Source organism: Centroberyx gerrardi, chromosome 11 (assembly GCF_048128805.1).
Source record: "Centroberyx gerrardi isolate f3 chromosome 11, fCenGer3.hap1.cur.20231027, whole genome shotgun sequence".
NCBI classification, from domain to species: domain Eukaryota; kingdom Metazoa; phylum Chordata; class Actinopteri; order Beryciformes; family Berycidae; genus Centroberyx; species Centroberyx gerrardi.
Window position 1 is genome coordinate 6895612 of NC_136007.1, and position 22225 is coordinate 6917836.

Consider the following 22225-nt stretch of genomic DNA (forward strand, 5'->3'; position numbering starts at 1 on the left):
GCGATGCAGATTGAGGTTTGGAGGGGAAAAGCCTTACAGGCATAAAAAAAAATCCCATGTAGCCACTAGTAAGTGAAAGATATTAGTCTGCACTGTACTGGAAATGTGTCTAGTCATGATAACAGTTTTTATTTAAACATTATTTCACTGTCTAGCCGCTCGACAGAAAAGAAGTTCCAGGATATAAACTTTCATCAAAGTGAAGAGTTGCACGCCGCTTAAATACTTCTTCCTCCCCCGTGTCCTTGAGACTGTCCGCTCGGTGGTGACGGTGGTGTGTGTGTGTGTGTGTGCGTGTGTGTGCGCGTGTGTGTGTGTGTGTGAGAGAGAGAGTAAGGGCAGCAGGGGTAATGCAGAGTTGGCTGCTGGAGCCCGATTTGCACTTATCTTTTAGAGAAACGCGGAGTTGAGCCTCCTGAGCATCAATTAGGCATGCGGCGCCGACGCCGGGGGAGCGATAATGATGACACGCAAACACCGCGAACGGCTCCGACGCCGCGGCCCGGATGGGTCAAACTTCAAAACGACCGCTTTGAAGTGCAGCACGGCGAAGAGGGAGAAAAAAGCCAGTAAGAAAGGTGTTTGTGTGCGACAATTAATATGCCGGAGGAGTTTTACTTTGCTATGTGCCTTTCTCCTGGCTTCTTTGAGGCGTCTTTATCTGGCGTGTACACTTTCTTTTTTCTTTCTTTCGCTCTCTTTCATTGATCTTCCCTTCGTTCGCCGTGTGCCTGTCGTCGATCTTAACCCCCCCTTTTTCCGTTAATCTCTCTTTCTCCTCTTGTTTTGGTGTCACTACATCCATTTCTCCTTCTCCGACTCTTTCTTTCCCATCTCGCTAATTTGTCTCTCCCATCCCATACTCCTTCTGTCTCTCTCCTCGTCTTCATCTTTCTCTTCTTGTCTCTCTCCCTCCTCTCTAGACTTTCTCCACACCAGCTACGTATCCAGCCCTCTGATGTTAGAAACACACACACACACACACACAAACACACACTCTATCAGATAATCATTAGTGTTTCCTCAGAAGAGGTTCTCCAGCAGGCCTTCTTCGGTTACCTGTCCACCAGGAACTCTTCAAAGCGCCGGCTTCTCCTCCTTGTTATTTTCAAAGGACACTGAGAGTTTAGCATGTGTTTAGCGCTGAGAGAGCCAAGAGCTACAAGTTAAAAAAACATATATTTTATCTTTTAGCCAAAGAGCTCACTGGCAAAAGAGTTCACTTTCAATGGTCACTTAGCAACAACAAGAAGCACAACCCCTTCTTATCACAAGCATCTTTTTAGCACTACTAGCAAAACAAGCACAGACTCCGCACAGTATCACGGTGCATTCATGGTGATGACATACTGACCTAATTAATTATCATTTATTTGAATGTGTTTGAAGCTCTCAGGCTCCCTAATTAATCAGCTGCCTTCATCTCTTCTTGGAGAATCCAGTGACGTTAGGCTGGTTGGCTTGCTAGTTAATGTTAGCTGTTACCAAACACTGTTTATAGCATAAAACATACATACATTTCTTCATTTTTGTTTTTTTTCTTGTGAAATATTGAATAGTTTTCAGCCTCCTCTGATTAATTAACCAAATGAAACAGCCTGAAAAGAGAAAATCGTTCTTTGGTTGAAGTGTTAACACCACTCTGCATATGCAGCCTAGTAGGCATTGCTTCGTTTTAAGGGGCCACAAGACAGAAAGTTGGAGAACCACAGAGCTAAGCCATGCTTTCAACATCCATCCCTCCATCCTCCATTTCTTCCATCCTTCCCTCTGCCTTCTTAGCAGTTAGTGAAGAGCTGTTGGTTTTTTAGATCCGCGCACCTGGCAGGTGAGCAACGGGAGCAATACTGACAGTTTAATACAACGGCTGGAGGCTGTGTTGGCTGTGTGCGTGTGTGTGTGTGTGTGTGTGTGTGTGTGTTGATATTCGCTCATCTCTCGGCTGGTATGTGTCGACATGCAAAGCTCTCTGCCATCCATCCAGGCTGCTCATCCATTCACTGGGCTTGGCACAGAGAGAGAGAGAGTGTGTGTGTGTGTGTGTGTGTGTGTGTGCGTGCGTGCGCGAGTGTGAGAGAGAAACTGAAACATCAACTCCATGCATTCCTGTAGCTGTTTGCATCTGGTTGCCATGGAGTTTCACAGCTGTTTCTACCAGACTCTAATGAGCTACAGCAGCTGCTAGACTGTTAGGACACACACACACACACACACTCATCTTTGCGAAAACACACACACACACACACACACATTCATACACATGTATCAGTACACATGATAACTTAACCATTAATACATATGACATTTCTAGACCAGCAGTGCTGTAGAGAGCCGGTACCTGCGGCGGCACCGGGAACATCTGCGCTCAACCTGACACACATTCGTGGGTTTATACGTCGGAGGAGAACGGCACTTTGATGGTGATCCACGGGTAATGTCTGCACATCTGCATGTATAAACGCCTGCCTTGGAAAAACAACTGCTGGCTCAATATACAAATTGTTAAAAAACACTTGAGAGCGGTCCACCGGGCTCGTCAACAGCCCGAGGACATTTTCCGACGTCCTCGTTCGATCGCAACATTACCTAAGCGAGCGCAGGCAATTTGAAAACAACTGTCAGGAGGATCCGGCGCACGGAGGCTCGTTACGTTCGCCATCAACTGACTGCTGTTTTGAATTTTAGCATTGGAATATCTCAGCTTTCATCAGGGACTCAAATGTCCCTCCAAGACCTGGTTTCTGTACAAACCATTGATTTTTAAGATCACTCAAGGAGCTGTAATTATATTCACCTCCTGTAACTAACTGACAGCTGATTGGCCTTCTCTAGTGTTAAAACCCAGTGTAGGATGATTTCTATTTTGATTGATTCTAGTGGTTTTAAGAGCAACCAAGCATGTGTACAAAAGGTCCTTCATCCTGAATGCAATCACCTTACTGAACTCTTAACTCTCCATCACTGCTCTTATGTTTTGGAATTGTTGGCTATGTATATTATTTTTTTGTGTTGTATTTACTTATTGTGTTGTGTCACATTTTTCCACTGCGGTGGACAATAAAATTCTATTCTAATTCTGAAAACAAAGTCACACATTTGTTTTTTTTGTCCTTCCCTCTTTTGCCCACTTGACTTGCTCACCACACAATGTGTTAGCATTTCTAATAGCGGCATTATAATTGGCTAATTACTTATTTATAAATCAGGATAAATTATAAATCAGGACATGGAAACTTTCCTTTGGGTCTTGGCAAGCTAGGTGAACTATTCTCGAGTGTATTTGATGATTCTGTTATTGAATCGGGGGTTTGGCTATTTTACAAGGCAGATGTTTAAACATGCAGACATAGAGAGAACTCTCAAAGCAGCGACATTAAACACAAACGCTGAACGTTTAACATAATACATGTACATTGCAGATAAACGAAAGACGTTACGCCAACGTTGCACCTGTGGTAAATGTGTCTAACAGCTGTGTCTCCATTGTAAGTCTATGTAAATTCATAATCTTAAGGGTTTGCTCAGATCTTTCAGGTCTTGGAATGACACTAGGTAGGCGGTGCAGGTACCACATCTCTAGAATATTGTCGTCTCCGAGAGAGAGAGAGAGAGAGAGATGTTTCACACCTGCCCAGCCCTCATCTCAGTCTGCCCCCCCCCCCTCCTCCACCCAACCTCCGCCCGCCCCCCTCCCTGCCACTTCCTTCCTCCCATGGTGCACTGGGAGTGGCTTGCGCTCCTAGTGCCGCTTGTTTGTCAGCCTCTCCTGGGCTGAGGATAACCACATTGTACAGTGTGTTCCTGTAACGTTTAGCCAAAGCCCGTAGACCTCGGCTACTAGCTGCTCGCTTACAAAAATATTGTTCATCCTTGACGCTATTGTGGAGTCATTTCAAACAAAACAAAAACACGAAAACTCTTTCGAGGCAGGCCTAAAAACCTTTTTATTCAGGAAGGCTTTTGTTTTGAATTGTTGATTATTTTCTTCGTTTTTGTTTTACATTTTGTTTTTAACTCTGAAACACTGAGATTAACTGTAAATGAAAAGTGCAGTACAAATAAAATGCATTATTATTGTTATCATTATTATTAACAGTGACTGAGGAAGATGGCAGCTTAAAGGTTACAGAGAAGCAGGTGTTGTGACCCCAAACGTCACCGGTGCGGATCCAGAAAACAGTGAAAAAAGTGAATGCGCACGGCTTTTGTTTCCCTCAACAACTGCCACAGCGGAGAGAGGCACTTAACCCCCACCTGCTCCACTTCCCAACTGTGAATGTATGCAACTTTATGACTGTGAAGTAGGTCATCGCTGAAATAGAACCTGCATGCTCAGCACACCTATTCTGGATAAAGAAAGGTTAAAAAAACAAACTACTGTATGTGGCAGTCATACCTTGAATAATGCTACAAATTAGTGTTTAGCTTTTGATATATCTCAGAAGATTAGAGTTCTACCATGTGTTTTATTCTGTCTGCTGGTTTTATTTTTTGTTATTTTCCTTTTCAGGTTTATGTGAAGCACTTTGTAACTCTGCTTTTGATGAGTGCTATACAAATAAATAAACTCATAAACTTAGAGTAAATCAATCTTCAAAAGATTCACATTTGTATTCTTACTTATTCTACAGATTTCCTTTCACTATCCAAAGAATTATATGTAATACAGCAGAAACATTGCTAGCATCAACACCTGCTATTAGTGCTGCAACTAATGATAACTTTCATTATCGATTAAACTAGCAATTATTTTTTCAATTAATCATTTAGTCTATAAAATGTCAAAAACAATGACAAATGCCATCAATTTAAGCTACCAGAGCCCAAAGTGATTCTTAAAATTTCTTAGTCGGACTAGCAGCCAAAAAAAACCAAAGTATTTTTTTAATAATGATATGAAATGGAGAAAAGCAGCAGATCTTAGCATTTGTGAAGCTGTAACCAGCAAATGTTTGGTATTTTGACTTGATAAATGACTAAAATGATTAATCGATTATCAAAATTATAATCGATTAATGTTCTGCCGATCGACTAATCGCTTAATCTACTAATCGCTTAATCACCTAATCGCTTCAGCACTACCTGCTTTAACCTGTGGCTTTTCCATACAGATTAACTGACATCGAGGCTGATTTTCCGACGTCAAAAAACAAAGTTCCCCTGTTTCTCCACATCCTTTTTCTGAGAAGCAGTTCTGCACCAAGACCTGAACAGACTCAGCACCCAGAAATAGGAAGATTCAAATGAAACACAAGGAATTTGAATACAAACATTCCCCCGTCGGCGTGCGTGGTGCAAAATTTCAATACCGCAAGCCTGAAAGAAATCCCCAGAGTGCAAAGTGTGTGCGTGTGAATGTGTGTGTTTACGTATGTGTCTGTATGTAGAGTGTGACACGCACCCTCCCCCGTGTGTGTGTGTGTGTGTGTGTGTGTGTCCTGTGACCATGCTGTTGCGGTGTTTTGACAAGTGTCACACAATCCCCCGGGGAGAACAGGGGGATTTCTGTGAAGCAGAGGAGCTTTGCTTTTGTCAGAGGAGACGAGGCCACGAGCCGCTTAAGACGCCGTCCTCGCTCCGACTGCTGGCTCAACACTGACAGTTATTACCATGCATGTTTTTAAAAAAAGTAAATTTGTCTATCTATCTATGCGAGCTGCACGCGAGCACAAACACACACTCTCTTTTTTTTTGTCTTTCTCGTCTCTCCCTCGCTCTCAAACGCCGCCCCTAACCATTAACCACAGGACCAACTATGTGCGGTCTTATGAGTGTACGTAACAAAGTGTTCCCGTTTGTCTACAAACATTTGCGAAATCCTCCGTCTTCGTCTAAATCGAGATAAAAACAGCCGTACGAAAAAAGGAAGCATTTGACTGTGTCCTCCTTCCGCCAAGTAAAGCCCTCTGAAACCACTTCTGAAGTAAAAAAAAAAAAGCGAAGCCGGAGTGGAAGGCTCACGAGGGCTCAAATAGAGACGGCTCGTTATGGAAAGAGAGCCACGCTGTCATTACAAGTCCAGAGCGTTTACCGTCCGCCACACTTCCCCGGGCCGAGGGCGAGTGGCTATCCGTAGGTTTGTCCGCTGTGTGTGCGCCGCCGCTGCTCACTTCCCCTCGCGGTCGGGGGAAGTAAAAGATCAGACACTTCGTTTCCATAACGACCATTATGTCTAATTTTCCAACACTTACCAGAAACTCCAACAACGGAACCAATATCAAGTTTATTTATACAGCCGTTCATCACAGCCCGTCTCAAAGGACTTTACAGAGAACGAGCCGACTTACATCTAACTAATCAACAATCAGCCACAAATCAAACTGATGCAATGCAGTACACAACAGAATAAAACACAAGGAAACAAAACAAATGTTATTATTCATACCAAGGCCCTGTTCACATACCAGACAATATCCCATGTATTTCAATGAGTCCAATGCATTGAAGAATGACATGGATTGATTGAGCGCAGTGCGTGAAAATATCCTAACTCAGTCCGTCAAAAAAGTTTAAACTAGTTGAACTTCTGACGGAGCGCAGGGAAACGTCACCCGCTAACGGACTTCATCAGCCAATGAGATTTGTACAGACTGCTTGAAAGGATTTGGAGCCCCGCCCACAAAAACGCAACCTCGGTGGTTTCACTGCAAACTTGTCCGTGAATTTGACGAATGCCGAATGCCCCATGTGAACGCCGCCTAACTCTTTAAGTTTAACAACTACCAACTTTTCTCCTGCTTTTTTCTCCATTTTCATTGTGGTTGTCGACATAGAACAGCGAAATCTTCCCGTCGGCTCACAAAAAAAAAAACGGTCCGTGTCATGTGCGCTCCTCCGCTCTGCCTAAAAAAAAGAACGCCGGGTGATCGCTTTCTGTCTGCCTCACAGCCGCTCCCCATTATCTTTAGTGTAAAAAAAGAGCTGGCGGGTTAAAAAAAAACAGTGTGAACGTGGTTTCTAAGCTGTAGTTTGGATCCAGGCACTTGGCAGGTGAGCAAAGGGAGCGAAGGGAGCGACACTCCGCCCTACAAAGCCGAGGAGCGGTGAACTTTGTAAAAAAAAAGTGAAACTGAGAAACATGAGCTCCAAGTTTATCTCCTGCTCCACAACGGAAGTATCGCTGGAACAGAAATATGTCATTCAATCGCGTTCATGGGTATAATTTTTGATATTAAATCCAAACACAGTCATGAACTTTGACATATAAAACATACAAAAACTTGTTATTGCCGCTGTCACCTGTGGTTGAGGTGCTGACATGAGGCCAGTTGTTCTCACAGGAGATTTAACCCTGATCCTCCAGATGAAGGACTAACCTGCTGCCCAAATAAGCGTTTCCCTTCTGGAATAAGAGCAGCAACCTAATTGTCCTGTTAATGGATTATAAGCTCTAACTATGCATGTAGTCAAAGAGTTGAGCATGGAGCTTCCCAGCTCAGCGGACTAAGCGTAAACACTCTATAGTCACTTAAAAAATTACACTCACTTACTTATTACAGTTCCCTCTTCAGCTGCAAAAGCACTGTGCCAATGCTGCTATAATATTGGATGAACAATATTGGATGTACAGACAGTGAATGTTTCTATTCAGGGTTTCATTCCAAGAGAAACCCTGCAGCAATTATGGAATAAAAGCTGTCATTGCTCATTAGATTCACCTAGATCAGTGATTCTAAACCTTTTTCACATCGAGGATCCCTAATGTAGTCCACATTAGGGCCACAGACCCCCATTTGACCCAAATATTATTATTGTTAGATATGATTTTGTAGGCAGAGAGATAACAGTGTGTGAAACTATGCTCAAAATAGTCTACATTTCTTCTACATTCTCTAATTGTGTTAACTTTGTGCAAATTAAATAATGGTGGGTTTTAGTGCTGGGGACCCCCTGGAACCTCATCAAGGACTCCATGGTGGTCCCCGGACCCCACGTTGAGAACCACTGAGCTAGATGGTGAATGCACATGCAAAGAGTTTCATTCTAAAACTCTTAAAATAAACCTTACCTTATATTAATTGTACTTCATTTAAAGCAAAAACAAATAAATAAAAAAGATACAATTTTCTAAGTAAATGGCTGAAGATAGCTAATAACTTCAATTCTACTAAACAGTGAGTTGTTGTACTTTCACCCCATCAGTCATTTCATCACGTTTTACAAATGGTGGAATCTAATTTTGGAATGAAATGATACGTCTCTCTGCACTGAATGCGAGGTCCTGTTGTCCCTGTGCCAGGTGGGACGGTATTACTGCAAAACCCTGTAAGCTGTAGTCTGTCGATACGTCTCCGGCGGCACCAAGACAAACGCCAGTACGCTTTTTGTACTCAACAAATAATAAAAAAAACGCCAATTCGGATGCACTTGCAACATCGAGAGTTCAAACTCGAGCACGGAAAACCTTTTGTCATGTGCCATCCGCCCTTTTTCCTCTCTCTCTCTCTCTCTCTCTCTCCCGTCTTTCCCGTCGCTCTCTCTGCCGAACGCCACTGAAAGCTACAAAACATCATCCTCTACGGAAAGAGCGGCGAACCCCGGAGCGAGGCGAGGAGGCGATGGTATGAAAGGGAACGTGGCCCGTGGCTCTTCAGCGGAGAGAGAGAGAGAGAGAGAGAGAGAGAGAGAGAGAGAGAGGCCCGGGTCACAGCGGAGAGAGCCGGTAATTACTGACTGACTGACTGCTGACAGGACCTTCCAACAGCCTGTGGTTAACTGGATGGAGCTGAGGGGGAGGAAGCTTCAGATGCTCAGGCATGACAGATGCTCCGCTGATGACTTGTACTTCAGGCGGGTTCGGGGGCATGCATGCTCATCTGGCTTTATTCATTTCCCTCTTCCTCACAAAAAAATTGTAAAAAAACGCTTGCGCTCTTGAACATTTTTATAGTTTCTGACAGTTTTTGACACTTTCGGTACGGCTAGAGAGGAAGAACGAGCTCAGCAGAGGAAGTCAATTCCAAAATGGTACTTTTTCATTTTGTAAAAAGGAACACATCCTTGCCTTAAGTTTATCGTTGAATATCTCTTGAATATGGAGGATTTAGTGTCATCATTTTTTGCTTAAGTTACCTGCGGTCTTTAAAAAATTACCATTGCTAATTTCGTGCCACCGATCATTTCAAGAGTAGGTGTCACTTTTTCCAAACGGCAAATATCTTATTTTGGAACGAAACTCTTCCAACAGCAAGTTGGAAGAGTTCTCCGAAAAAAAGAGATTTGAAGCCACTTCACTGACTGAGTGGGAGGCTTGTGTGATTGGCAGGCAGCTTCCACCGCCACACCGCACCGCCACAACTGGTACGCTACACCATTTTCCAACTGGATTATGCCATTTTCTTCCTCAGGCTGGTCATTTGAGAGCCCATAGGATCATCCATCATGACCATATGGGTGTTCCAACCTGGTATTTTAGCCAACCTATCTGTGCCATCCATGCGCTAGGTTGATTTAGCTGTGGTGACAAATGGCTATACTTGCATTTGATGCTAGAGTTTGTTCTTGTTAAGAATTGATATACAGCTACAGCGGTTGGATCAGGGCTTTCATTCATAAAAACCTCAAAGAATCAAACTAAAATCTGTGCAGCTCAGCGGGTAGAGCATGGCACTCACCCCGCAACGGATCAAATACTTTATACCCATTCCTCTTATTTTGGCTTTGAATAACTTCCATTTGTCTTCTCCTTGTGTAAGAGCAGGATCCAGCGGTTTTGTTTTTCCCCTAAAGGGATGTTGTGGTCTCTTAACCCCTCTTGCACCCTAACTTTCCGCTTAAATTTCCCCTGAAGTAGCTTCAAAGTTAGAAAAAACATTTTTTCCATACTGTACAACAGTGTCACATACATATTCTGTATCTGCTCATTCCAACGCTTCATTGAATCTATAGCACGCTTATATTGAGTGAAATATTCAAGCCAAAGGCGCCATTGTTTTATGGCGCTTCCACTACATCAAATGGAAAAAATCTAGATGTATTGTACATCATTTTAAACACATTTCCCTGTAATTCAGCCTGACACATTTGGTGTCTTTGGAAACCTTGGGATCTTGACTAGAATATGCAATAAAGTTCTGTGTGTTTGAACAAAGCTTGGACACGAAACATGCGTTTGTAATGATGGACCCGCCGGCAGGACCAGCAGGTTGGAAGCACTCCGCTCTGCACACAACCCATCTTCTTCTACAGAAACCATACAAAACCCGGTTTAATGACTTAGGATAGGTCTGGGATCTAGACTCTCTTTCTAATACGCCTCAAGAATAAGGACCAAAAGAGATGCAGATCACGCCAGTGTTCGGCAACCCCACCAACCAGACAACATGCTGCCGTCTGACCATTTATGGCAACACGGTGAAAGGATAAACGACTTAAATCCTTTACAGATAGGAGCAGAGGTGAACGACACAGCAAGCTTAAAATGACCTAACAGACAGACAATTACACAGAAACACATTTTTTTGTATATTTATCTTCTACCAAGCTGCCACAGTAACTTACCTCTGATGGTTTCTTGTGCGGGTGTCGGACCCATGTGCTGCTGGTGCCCGTGTTCTTGGACGACCTGGACCACGACGTCACCTGACCTGCAGGGAGAATGGACGAACGACGACAAAGACGATCAGGATCAACGTGACAAAGCATTCATTGATACTAGTCTCTGCAACACCAATATTTTGATTTCAACATGGCAGCCCATGGTTTCATGGTTTCAACTGTAAATCAATACCAAAACAAATGTAAAAATTTACCTAAAATGATAAGAAATCACACTTAAAGCTGCTTAAAATTCGATAATTATACTAACTTTGTTTTGGATTTTTTTTTTAATCACATAGCCACTGAAAGTTCTTTTGAAGAGCAGGAGTAGAAGCCTCAAAACGTGTTTCTGGTAGGACATATTTTACCGATGCACAATGTCCTTTACTCTCACAAGCTCTCTAAACAGTTGCACAAACAGATCAAATGATCTTAAATCATTGGGAGCATGATTCTCTGGTAAAATGTGAAGCAAACTTAACCTGTGTGAGCTTTTGTCAAGGATGCACATTCGCGAGTGTGAATTTTAATGCAACCGGATCAAAGTAAATATGACGTAAAACATTCGAAAATTGAGTACTGCCACTGTGAAGTCTGGTGTAACACATTAATAGTACTCAGTGCAATACTAACTGATATATATATATATATATATATGGGGAAAATGAAGAACCAGTCACTCTGTAGGTTTGACTTCATGTACACCTGCTCAGATTTGTTCAGGCACTCTATTCACTTCAAAGAAACTTTATTGTCCCATAAGGGAAATCTGTTTTGCTGAAAAGGTTCCTAATAAAAACACAAAATAAAAAAAACACAATAAAACCACTGTAAACACAGTGAAAGCACATAAAACACAAAACATATATCACCACAACATACTGTATACCATGCTGACAAACATCAGCTGATAAAACCAGGCAGGGAATCAACAGTTTAATACAGCGCATGAAGTCGCTCATAAGTCTAAAATGCGAAGTTCTTAAATGAGCTGAGCTGCTGTTTAAGACCTTTGTAATTTCCACCGATGGAGGCGAATCAAACGCTGCTGAGCGACTGAAGGAAGGCAGCCAAACAGAAACCTTCCCCTTGACTTTTCTGATGCCAGTGGCTGAGCTTCCAGTGTGAGTTGGGCCTTTAATTGAAGCGGACTGATGATGATCTATTAAGAGGTTTAATAAGTAATGACAGTATAAATAGCATCTTGTTAAGCAGTTAGTCCACTGTGGTCCTTTACAACCTCATTAATACACAACTTAATGGCAATTAACCAGACACTGCAGCCAATATCCCACCCACCGCTTCAATCAGCGGCCCTGTGTGTGTTTTTGTGTGTGTGTGTCTCAGAAGCGAGTCTATGTAAATGTGAGGAGAGAGAGAGTGTGTGTGTGTGTAAATGTAATTTAATTTATGCTATTTGTCTATTTTTCATCACAAAACCACTGCAACAGATATAGCTAAAAGCTAATTTTCATCTGTGCGCCCTGGATGGAGCTGTCATTAAACATTGCATCACATTGGCAATTAAATTACATCACACTGGCATAATGGAAAACACAAATACGCCAATATGGTGTAATGTAACACACTGTGACTGTGTGTGTGTGTGTGCTGCCTCCCACTCAACATATTTCTCATGCCACCACAGCAGTACTGCCACAGCGCTAATTTTACTTGTGACATCTGAACAACTAACAGTGCCAGGGGCAGAACTACTGTCAGGCTTTTCTTCTGAATTACTGACTCTCTCTCTCTCTCTCTCTCTCTCTCTCTCTCTCTCTCTCTCTCTCTCTCACACACACACAAATATAGAGCTGCAAACACACCCACATATATACACTCACACACACATGCACACTCATAATGACATTCATACACACAAATACACACACTCCCGCACTGCGCTCACATTAAGAGTCACTCTCTCAGTGTCACACATTCTGTATACACACACACACACACACACACACACACACACACACACACACACACACTTCAACTGCCACAGCAGGAGAAGAAATCTGGTGTGAATTGACAGCCATGAGTGGGTTTAATCAAAAGATTTCAAATTAATCCTCCACTCAGCTGTTCTGAATTGTAGTGTCAAAGTGTACCACCTAACAGACTGTAGTGAGAGAGGGTGTGTGTGTGTGTGTGTGAGTGTGTGTGTGTGTGTGTGTGTGTGTGTGTGTGTGAGTGCAACCCCCCCACCTCCCCCTTTAAAAGCAGCCCCGGCTGCAGGGACACTAATCTGTCCAAGAACTAACACATCCATTGGAACACACTGAGATGCTGCAGGCATAAAGCTGTCAGAAATATGTGCCACTTAGGAGCTGGTTTCAAATAAAAAAAACAATGTGTGTGTGTGTGTGTGTGTGTGTGTGTGTGTGTGTGTGTGTGTGTGTGTGTGTGTGTGTGTCATCTTTCATATGACTGTATGCGCTATATACATTCTAATATACTTTTTTCTAACCTAATACACTTTTTTTTGTACTGTATGTGTGTGTGTGTGTGTGTGTGTGTGTGTGTCTGTGTGTTTGTGTGAGTGTGAGTCTGTCTACAAGACTGTGTGTGTATACACATGTTGAAGAGTGCATGAATGTACAGTATGTATACACCCACCTGCGTGCGACTGTATGTGTGCTCATCGACATTTTTGTGAGTGTGTGTGCATGCATCTGCGTGACTGTGTCTGCATGTGGTGCATGTGTGTGTGTGTGTGTGTGTGTACGTCATACACACACACACGCACCACATGAGACAGCTGCACTGCCCCATGACGGGGGCCGGCTAACCGAACGGGCCGCACCGCAGTCGGAGGTTACCATCGTGGCTGTGTGTTAATTAAAAGCCCCGCTCAGCGCATGGAAGCCAAAATTATCATGGGTATCCTTCAATTAGAAACCTGATAACCTCCAGCCAACAGATGCAGCCGGAGCTCAAGCTGCGCTGCCAGGGGGACGCCGGAGTCGGCTGCTGACGGCGAACGGCTAATTATAAAAACGGACAGTTGTGATTGGCTGAGTTAAGTTTGAAAAACAGCCGATAAACCCATTGTAAAACACCTGATAAATGCTGACCTGAGGCCGCTAAACAGTTAAAGCTGCACTAGGCAACTTCACACTTTGGCGGCCCCAAGTGCCAGCGCCAGATCATTTGACTTTTTATAGTTTGAATTTTTGAAAGTTTGAAGTACTTCATTACCCAGAAATCATGTAATGTGACATCAGTAAATGGCACAATCTGCGGACCTAAATTTCCTCCTCCTAGTGGCAGGTGGAGACGGTGAAGAAAATCTTCTGGCAGCAGCTTTACACTTCGTTGGTGAGTCCGGCTTTCTCTGGACAAAGCGCTCACTAAGTTTAAATTTGTCACTTCCTGAGCACAAACAAGATTTCCCACCAGTTACCGCGCCCGATACCAAAATATAATCTTTGAGTTCTCAATTAGTTCTCAATTAGTTCTCAATTAGGGGGGATGGGACCCTCTTCTCTGTTGCAGCCCCAATCTGTGATTTAAACTGATAAAACAGGTGTATTTTTACATTAACATCTTTCCTAGTGCAGGTTTGATTTAAATATTAATGCGTTAACTGAAAATCACTACTCATATTGGTACTGATGTGTCGCTTAGCAACTTAGCAACTGTCGCTTAGAACTTGTTTCTCTAGACAAGGATTATATTATGTGACGTTACAGTCCTTTACGCCATAATCCAGGGCAAACATCCATACAGAAGCCTGATTCAGATGTCAAAAGAATGATGTGCTAACCCACAAAAGGCGACTACAGAGGACACCAGGCTCTGCCGTCATAAATCTACAGGAGCATCAGACAGGCAGCACCGTTCACCTGCCACCTCAGCTAAATGTTACAGGGTTGAGTGTGTGAGTGCGGGTTTGTCACTGGGGTGATCAAGTGCAAGTTCATTGCATTAGGTCCATGACACCTCCAGAAGACTTACAGTGATGTTGAACTTTGGTACTACCTTGGGTCGTCAGTCGGTCACCTAAAAACAATTCAACAGAATGATTTTTTATATGTTGTCAGAATCTGCTTTGTTTGCGTTCGTTTATGTGCTAGAAGTGTGATTTTCAGACCTGTTCCTCCTCACAATGGCAGCAGAAAAAAAAAACACAATTCTCCAATCGTCTCTACCGGAGCAACAGAGAACAGAGAATCGCTGATTTTGGGGTCATGTCCAGAAAGCTACACAACCCAAAGTACTGCCAAAGTTCAACATCACTTTAACAGTGACTTCTGGGCTCCTAGAACCCCAACTCCACCCAACGCACCCCACTGACACCCGCTCTCGACACCAGATACAGCTAAAGTCGCCTCCACTACTCTGAACCTACACTTCGATTGATCCCTAGTTCCCAACATTACACAGCAAGTTTCTATACATTTCTATGAACTCCTATTCATACTGCTGGTCTCAACAGCCCTTAAAACAGCCCGCTCAGCAGTTCAGAAACCGAATTGTATGAATAAACAATTATACTGTGCATACTTTTAATAGTCGCTGAATATTTTACACTTTAGACATCTAGCTGACGCTCTTATCCAGAGAGACTTCTGACTGCAGAGGAAGAGTAAGCAACAGTAGAATAACACCAATTAGTTTGGGGTCACTGGACAAAAATAATTGAGATATATAATCCACGTTTCTCCATGAGAGATCTGAGAGAGAACATCCTTCTGTAGTTTTTCTCATGTGTTACACGAGGCTCTTGGTGTCAGACTTGAGGATCATTTTAGGATATTATTCTCAGATGCTGAAACCCTATTTTAGCCTGGTTTCAACACAATATCCAATACCAGTATCAGTATCAGTGCACAGAGGCTTTCAATGAGGAAAAACCAAAAGTTGGGTCCACTCTTGCACCCAGCAGACAGTGTATTTTTAGCTTGTTAGTGCATCTAAATTTCTGTCTATGTTGGGAATGTTGAAACAAACATGCTTGCTTGTCGTTGCTGAATGCACACCGCAAAATGCCAAGAATTAGTCATTCTGGATTGCCAAGAGCTATTAAGACTGACTGACAAAATTGCTAGCTGTCCTAAATGACTATATCTTCATGTTTTGAAGTCGGTGATCAGCCGTGACAGCCAAGTACGCTTGTGTAACACTGTGCCGCTGCTCTAAGAGTGTTTATTATCAGATGCCACTCCGGTAGGAGTTGGCAGAAGCTGGCAGTGCCGGTGATGAGTTAGCCATGGAGAGACCCGCATCATGTAGGTGGGAACATCTGGTCCGTGCCTGCCTGTCTGCCTGTCTGTCTAACTGCCTGTCTGACTGTCTGTCTGTCTGTCTGTCTAACTGCCTGTCTGACTGCCTGCCTGTCTGTCTAACTGCCTGTCTGACTGTCTGCCTGCCTGTCTGTCTAACTGCCTGTCTGACTGTCTGTCTGTCTGTCTGTCTAACTGCCTGTCTGACTGTCTGTCTGTCTGTCTAACTGCCTGTCTGACTGCCTGCCTGTCTGTCTGTCTAACTGCCTGTCTGACTGTCTGTCTGTCTGTCTAACTGCCTGTCTGACTGTCTGACTGCCTCTAGGCTTTGTGTCTGTCTGTCTGTCTAACTGCCTGTCTGACTGCCTCTAGGCTTTGTGTCTGTCTGTCTGTCTGTGTCAGGACAGGTGGTGTGTGTCTGTCGGTTTTTATCCATCTATCCATCAATCTATCTATCTATGCATCCATCCATCTATCATCCATCTGCTGTATATATCCATCTATCCATCCATTTACATATCATAAATATTCTTCTTCGTTGCCCCAATAAGTGCTACTGCTGTCATTTCACACACCTTAATGATGCTTTTTCCAGCTGAGTTTTGTTAAGTTTTGGTATTCACGTCATTTCAATTTTGTTTCATTCTTATTTTATTTTGTCCGATTTATGTTTACTTGTGTGTTCTGTAAAGTGTAAAGTGTAGTCAAAGTCAATAAATATACCTAAAAAAATAATGCTTTTTCCCATTCCTTACATTCATACCTTCTACTTAACGTGTTGAAATCGCCGCTTGCATTTGTTTATGTAACCCCAATTTGCTATATTCTTGGTTATATTCCATTTTTATGTTTATATTCCACTTTTTTCCCCTTCTGTATCATATAAGTATTTGCTTCTGGCAACAACCCAGCTTCCCCACAGGGATCATTAACAGTTTCATCTCATCCGTCTAGCATCCATCCATCGCTCTTCCCTTTGGATACCTAGCTATTTATTTTTTTTCCCCCCATTGTAGCTGTGTTTAAAAAGGAGAAGTCTTAATGAGGAGAGGAGAGAGGACAGGCAGACAGGAAGAAAGTCTATACAGAGAGTGAATATGAGAAATCTCCTCCGGGAGTTGACTGAAACCAAGCAGCTAATTGTACTATAGGAGCACAGGAACTCACTTTTCTGACATCCACATTTCCTACTCCCTCAGTCACATATACATACACACACACACACACACACACACACACACCCTCCCCCCTCCCTCCATCCCTACATCCCTCTGTCCAACTTACTGTCGGTGGTGTCTGAGTCGTTGCTGCTCGTGGAGTATTTTCTCCTCTTCTTCTCGCTCTCCATCTGTCGGGGAGGGAGGAGGGAGGGGAGAGGGGAAGGGGGGATGGAAGGGGGGGCAAGAGAGAGAGAGAAAGGCAGAATGAGAAGATGTTCGCCATGAAAACAGCCGCGTTAATGAAATAATGCGTTAATGGCACCAATCTGTCAGAGCTTCCACCAGGCGGGCTGCCAGGATAAACTGACTTGATCACCGTTACACATTAGCGCTCCGAAACTCGCTGTAGCGCTTCACAATGACACAGTTGTTCTGCTGCTTCGCATACAGTGGGAGTCGTAGCAGAAGTTCTCCTTCATGCATTCATCCTGCATTAGTACTGTGTACTGTGGGACTCACTGTAGAAGTTAGGGATGCACCGATGCCACTTTTTCAATGCCGATACCGATTACAAGTATGAAAGTATCGGCCGATACTGAGTACCGATCCGATCCATTACTTTTACTGAACAGTGCAGGCTTACTTCTTTAGTTTGGGGTCAATGGACAAAATTATTGAGATAAAATCCTTGTTTTTCCCACTGTTTGAGAAATACAGGCTTCTATGTGCCACAAATGCATAAAATCAAGACAGTTTGCTTTTATTTCTAACATGTTACTCATGGCTTTCGGTATCAGATTTTAGTCTTGGGTAAAATCTCCGATACCGATATCCCATTTTAGCCTGGTATAAGTCCCACTTCATACATCTATCCCGCTTTAGTGCTGCAGATAGTTTGTTCTTCATTACAATACAGCAGAACCAGTTAGTACATTGTAAATCAAAACTCTAGCATTTCTCAACCAACAAGTTACCAGATCACTGTTTCGCAACTTCAACCAAAAGAGCACAAATCTTGATTTTATTTCCCAAACTGTTTCTCTAGGGAATGGAGCACAAGTGCAGCAGTAAATGAGCGAGCATGCTGTGAAACTGGGACTTCTACAATGGCTTCATCTCTATGTATAATTATCCTTATTGTGCGTTCGTTGCCGCATGTGTTTCTTATTTTAAGATGAACACTGTGACTAACTTGTCACATAGACACTTGATCCATGAAGCATTTATTTTGCTGCAAACTATGTGCAAAGTTTTAGGCAAAGATACCATGGCTCAGACATATAAAGATAAAGCTGATTAAAGATTACGTTGATCGATAGTGGTATAAACGTTCAATCGCTGAGGAAATGTTTTCATAACGAAACCATCACAGCAAGCTAGCAAAAAGCAGGGGGAAATATTTGGTTTATTTCACGTATGTAAAATCAACGCATTGTGGCATAAATCCAACATATTGCTGTGAAAACCTTGTATATCTCCAAATTGTCAACTTTTCAGGGACTAAGAAAAACAGCCTTGTTTTTAGCTTGATGAACGAGCATTTTTGAGTTAATCTAATTGGTTTTAAAAGCGTGGTAGAATTTTCTAAACGCAGAGAGAAGCATTCTTCAGTTGAAGTTAAAAGATAAAAATCACCAAAATTGGAACAACACAAAGCATCTGCAACACCATGATGTAGCAGTGACCGTGGTCATGGGGTCAGGATGAAAGGAAAATCATACAACATTAAGAAGTGGTGTATCTGTGAAAGAATAACATTTAAATACACTTCTTTCGAGTGCTTTGACATGTGTTTTGTCATGGCAACTTGCTTGCCTTCCTCCCGGAAAATGCAACACCAATTGTTTTTGTTGACTGGCTCCTCCACACCCACAGTTCCCATCTATGTGAGTCCTTCCATTCAAACGCACGCCCAAAACTGCACCCATTTTCCAAGCCTGACAAACATGTGATGTGATCAATGCACAAGTCTTGCAGACCGATTGCGAATTCACTTCCCTTCACAAGTACGAAACAGTGGAAAGGCACATCTTTTGTTCTACTTTTGTTCTTCTGACACAGGATTTTTGCGATGAAGTATGAATCTCGTCTGAGAGCTGGAGAGGAGGGGGGGGGGGGGGGGGGGATTGGACAGAGAGGGGGATAGCAGAGATAAGGAGGGACGGCTTAAGGGACGTCAATTTGGTAGATAGATACGCAGGTCTGACTCAATTTTCCACCCAGAGAGGGAGAGAGCGAAGGAGAGGTGGAGAGTAATAAATAGATAAAAAGAGATGTCAGAGGGAAAGAGTTGGCCAAGAAAGAGTCAGAAAGAGAGAGAAAGGAAAGTGAATGTCAGAGACAGAGGGTAGAGTGTGTGTCAAGAGCGTCAGAGAGAGAAAAAGGACAGAAATAAGTAGAATAAGAGAAAAAGGGTCAGTGAAATACATAAAGAGTGCAGTATCCAGCGCGAGAGGGAGAGAAAGAGTATTTCTTTAGACATTTATTTATCTCTCGGCTCTTTTCCAGCAGCGCTCCGCCAACTTCTACTGTTGGCAAGGAGGAGGTTAAGTGCCTTGCTCAATGGCTCAAACCGGCAACCTTCAAGTCAGAATCCCACCGCTCTGACCTCTAGGTAGAGATACGGAGAGTGGGTCAATAGAGAGAAAGAAAGAGAGAGAGAGAAAAAGAGAAGATGGGAGGGTCAGAAATTAACAGAGGCTCGGGGCAAAAATGCCTTTGAAAGCTCATGAAATACCCATGAAATGAAAAATGAGGGTACAAAAAACTGCCCGATGATAATTAGGAGAACGCTTTTTTTTATATTCATGCTTAAAATGTGACTACTGTCCTCCATGGGCCACCGTAGCTGATTCCTGGGAAGATATCTATGACCAGTGCATTCTGGGTGAGAAAAATGGAGCGGCTTCTGATCAGAAAACAAACAAGTATACAGCCTGAAGCAGTAGAAAATTACTATTAACATGTTTATGCGACGGTATATTACGATTTAAAATTAAACAAACCTTAGTGGTACCAATTGGGTTTTTATTTGCCAATATGCAATTTAAATGTATTTTTTCGCGATGCGATAAAATTTCCCCCGAAAAGGACCAAAACGCACCTAAAAATAAAAAGAAGGAGAAAATAAACAAAAACTGCCATTTGAAGAGTGTCAGAAAAAGAGACAGCGTCAGAAAAGAGAGAATCAGAAAGAACAAGACAGATTATCAGAGAGTCGGTCGGTCTCAGAGCCGTTTCAGCGCCCTGCCACAGCGAGCCGGGGAGAGGAGGAGGAGGAGGAGGAGGAGGAGGAGGCAGGTTACGGCCTTCAGCGCGGGGCGCGGAGATTTATGTGGCCGTAAAACGGGGCTATTCCCTCTTATATGGGGCTCTTCCTGCCGCCCGGCCTCCCCGCCTGCCCGGCACACACTCCACTACTCCCAACATTTACGCTGACAGAAAAACACAGAGCGCTTCTTTCTCCCTTTTCTCTCGCTTCCACTTCTCTTCTTCCACCCCTCGCTCCCATCCTCCCCCTCGTTTTTTCCTCTTCCTCCCTCCCCCATTCTCGTCTTTCCTTACAATAACGGGGATGTAGGGAGTCGACATGGTAGGGTTAAGTACATCATTGACTTCCTCTGGCTCATTCCCTCTCGCTTTCTTTCTTTCTCCGTCTCTCCCCCTCTTTCCATCTATCTCTCTCTCTCTCTCTCTCTCTCTCTGGTCTTCCAGCCTTCGAGGAGGAGCAGGAGGCTGGTTAAGTATCACCGTCATTGACTTCCTCTAGCTGTGTCCGTCTGACTTCACGTCTACATCCATCTCAGGGTTTCCCCTCGCCTATTAAACTCTCAGGCGACCCACTTACGCCCCACTTAGACTACCAACGTTTTTTTGGTTTTTTTTTAAAAGCAGCCCAGTAAAACCCTTTTTCTTTTTTCTTTCTTTTTTTGGGGGGGGGGGGGTTCTGACCGCCTGGAGGAAAATGTGAACGCTAAGAAAAACTGTAAAAATATTTGAGGATCTATTCTTTACATAAGCCTTACATAAATTGCACTGGTGTCGTTTCAAGCCCTTACAGCTACAGGGATTATTTGTGGTGGATATGGTGCGGGGGTTAACCAAACTATGGCGGCGAAGTGCAGCAGCACTTCAGTTTTCAGAGCCCCTCGTTTGTGATTTTAACCGACGGGTCTACCGAATGAGCATAACAAAAAGACATTTTAAAGCGTTTAGCCAGAAATATTTACTCAGGTGTCTGCTACATTTTGGCAGGCACCTGTAGGTCCAGCTGTGGAGTGTTATTTTTCATGATTAGCTTAACTGCGCAGAGCTCCATCCATCAACGTCCTGGTTTTGATTTACTCCGTTAAGATATAAGCCGCTCCTGCACTGTTTTAAAAGGGATAGGTCAGGTTTATAAAAAAGTAGTTCTCGTTTATCATGAGCCGAGAGTCCTTTTAGCCCGTCCAAAAAGACATAACATCAAACGTTTTTGAGATAAGAGGGGGGCAGGATCTGCTAGCAATTGTTAGCTATGCTAGTTCTGTGTTAGCTAACAGGGCTAAACCCATCTCATTGAAAACTGATGTACTTTTCGAACCATCACACAGATGACTGTATGAGGTCTTACCTTAAACATGACTTTTCAGAAGCAGTTTTCATTCTCATCAACTTGTGCTAACATTGCTAACGATACCACCAAATGCTAATACCGTAAATCCTCTAATAGTGGCCTGTAGTCAATTAAAAGCCGGGTCTCCGATAATGGTCGGGGCCATGGTCGACACGAACAAATAAAGGCCGGCCTCAAATACAGGCCGGGGGAAAAAACAAAGGAAACAAGACTAATGCTAGGTCAAAACCTAACTTAGTATATGGCTGGACCGTGTCCGTCTCCTCTCTCCGCCGCTGCCTCTCCACCGCGCTCCTGGTCGGTGATCAGGCCGAAATCCCGGACGGATCACCGGGAACACATCGGCGCCCAGGTTCAGTTAGCTTCAGTTAGCTTCAGCTTACATGCAAACAACGGTGGATACCGGTAAACTCCTGGTGCCTGTTTGTAATTGTAGTTTGTAGTAACATACAAGTGCCACAAGATGGCTCGGCCGGCGGAAGTCTCTGGAGCATGCCGTCGTCGATTACTGTAATTATCGTAATGCATTGCAGTAACAAAAAAACGTCTACCTAACGTACCCCAACAGAAGCAGATCAGAAAACAAGGAGGCTTCGTACTAAAATATGAGCAAATATACTTATCAAACAGAGGGAATTAGAAATAATGGCCTGTCTCTAATATAAGCCTGCTTCCAATAA

General features: G+C 43.3%; 1 protein-coding gene across 1 annotated transcript in view; it reads right to left on the reverse strand.

Moving 5' to 3' along the window:
* The window catches only part of jade2 (jade family PHD finger 2), a 193158-nt gene that overhangs the window by 146895 nt on the left and 24038 nt on the right, over nucleotides 1–22225 (reverse strand). The window contains exons 2-3 of the mRNA XM_078286437.1: nucleotides 17055–17118; nucleotides 10501–10586 (exon numbers count right to left, since the gene is read on the reverse strand). Of these exons, the coding sequence (XP_078142563.1) occupies nucleotides 10501–10586; nucleotides 17055–17118 (150 nt within the window). The remainder of the gene's footprint in view (nucleotides 1–10500; nucleotides 10587–17054; nucleotides 17119–22225) is intronic.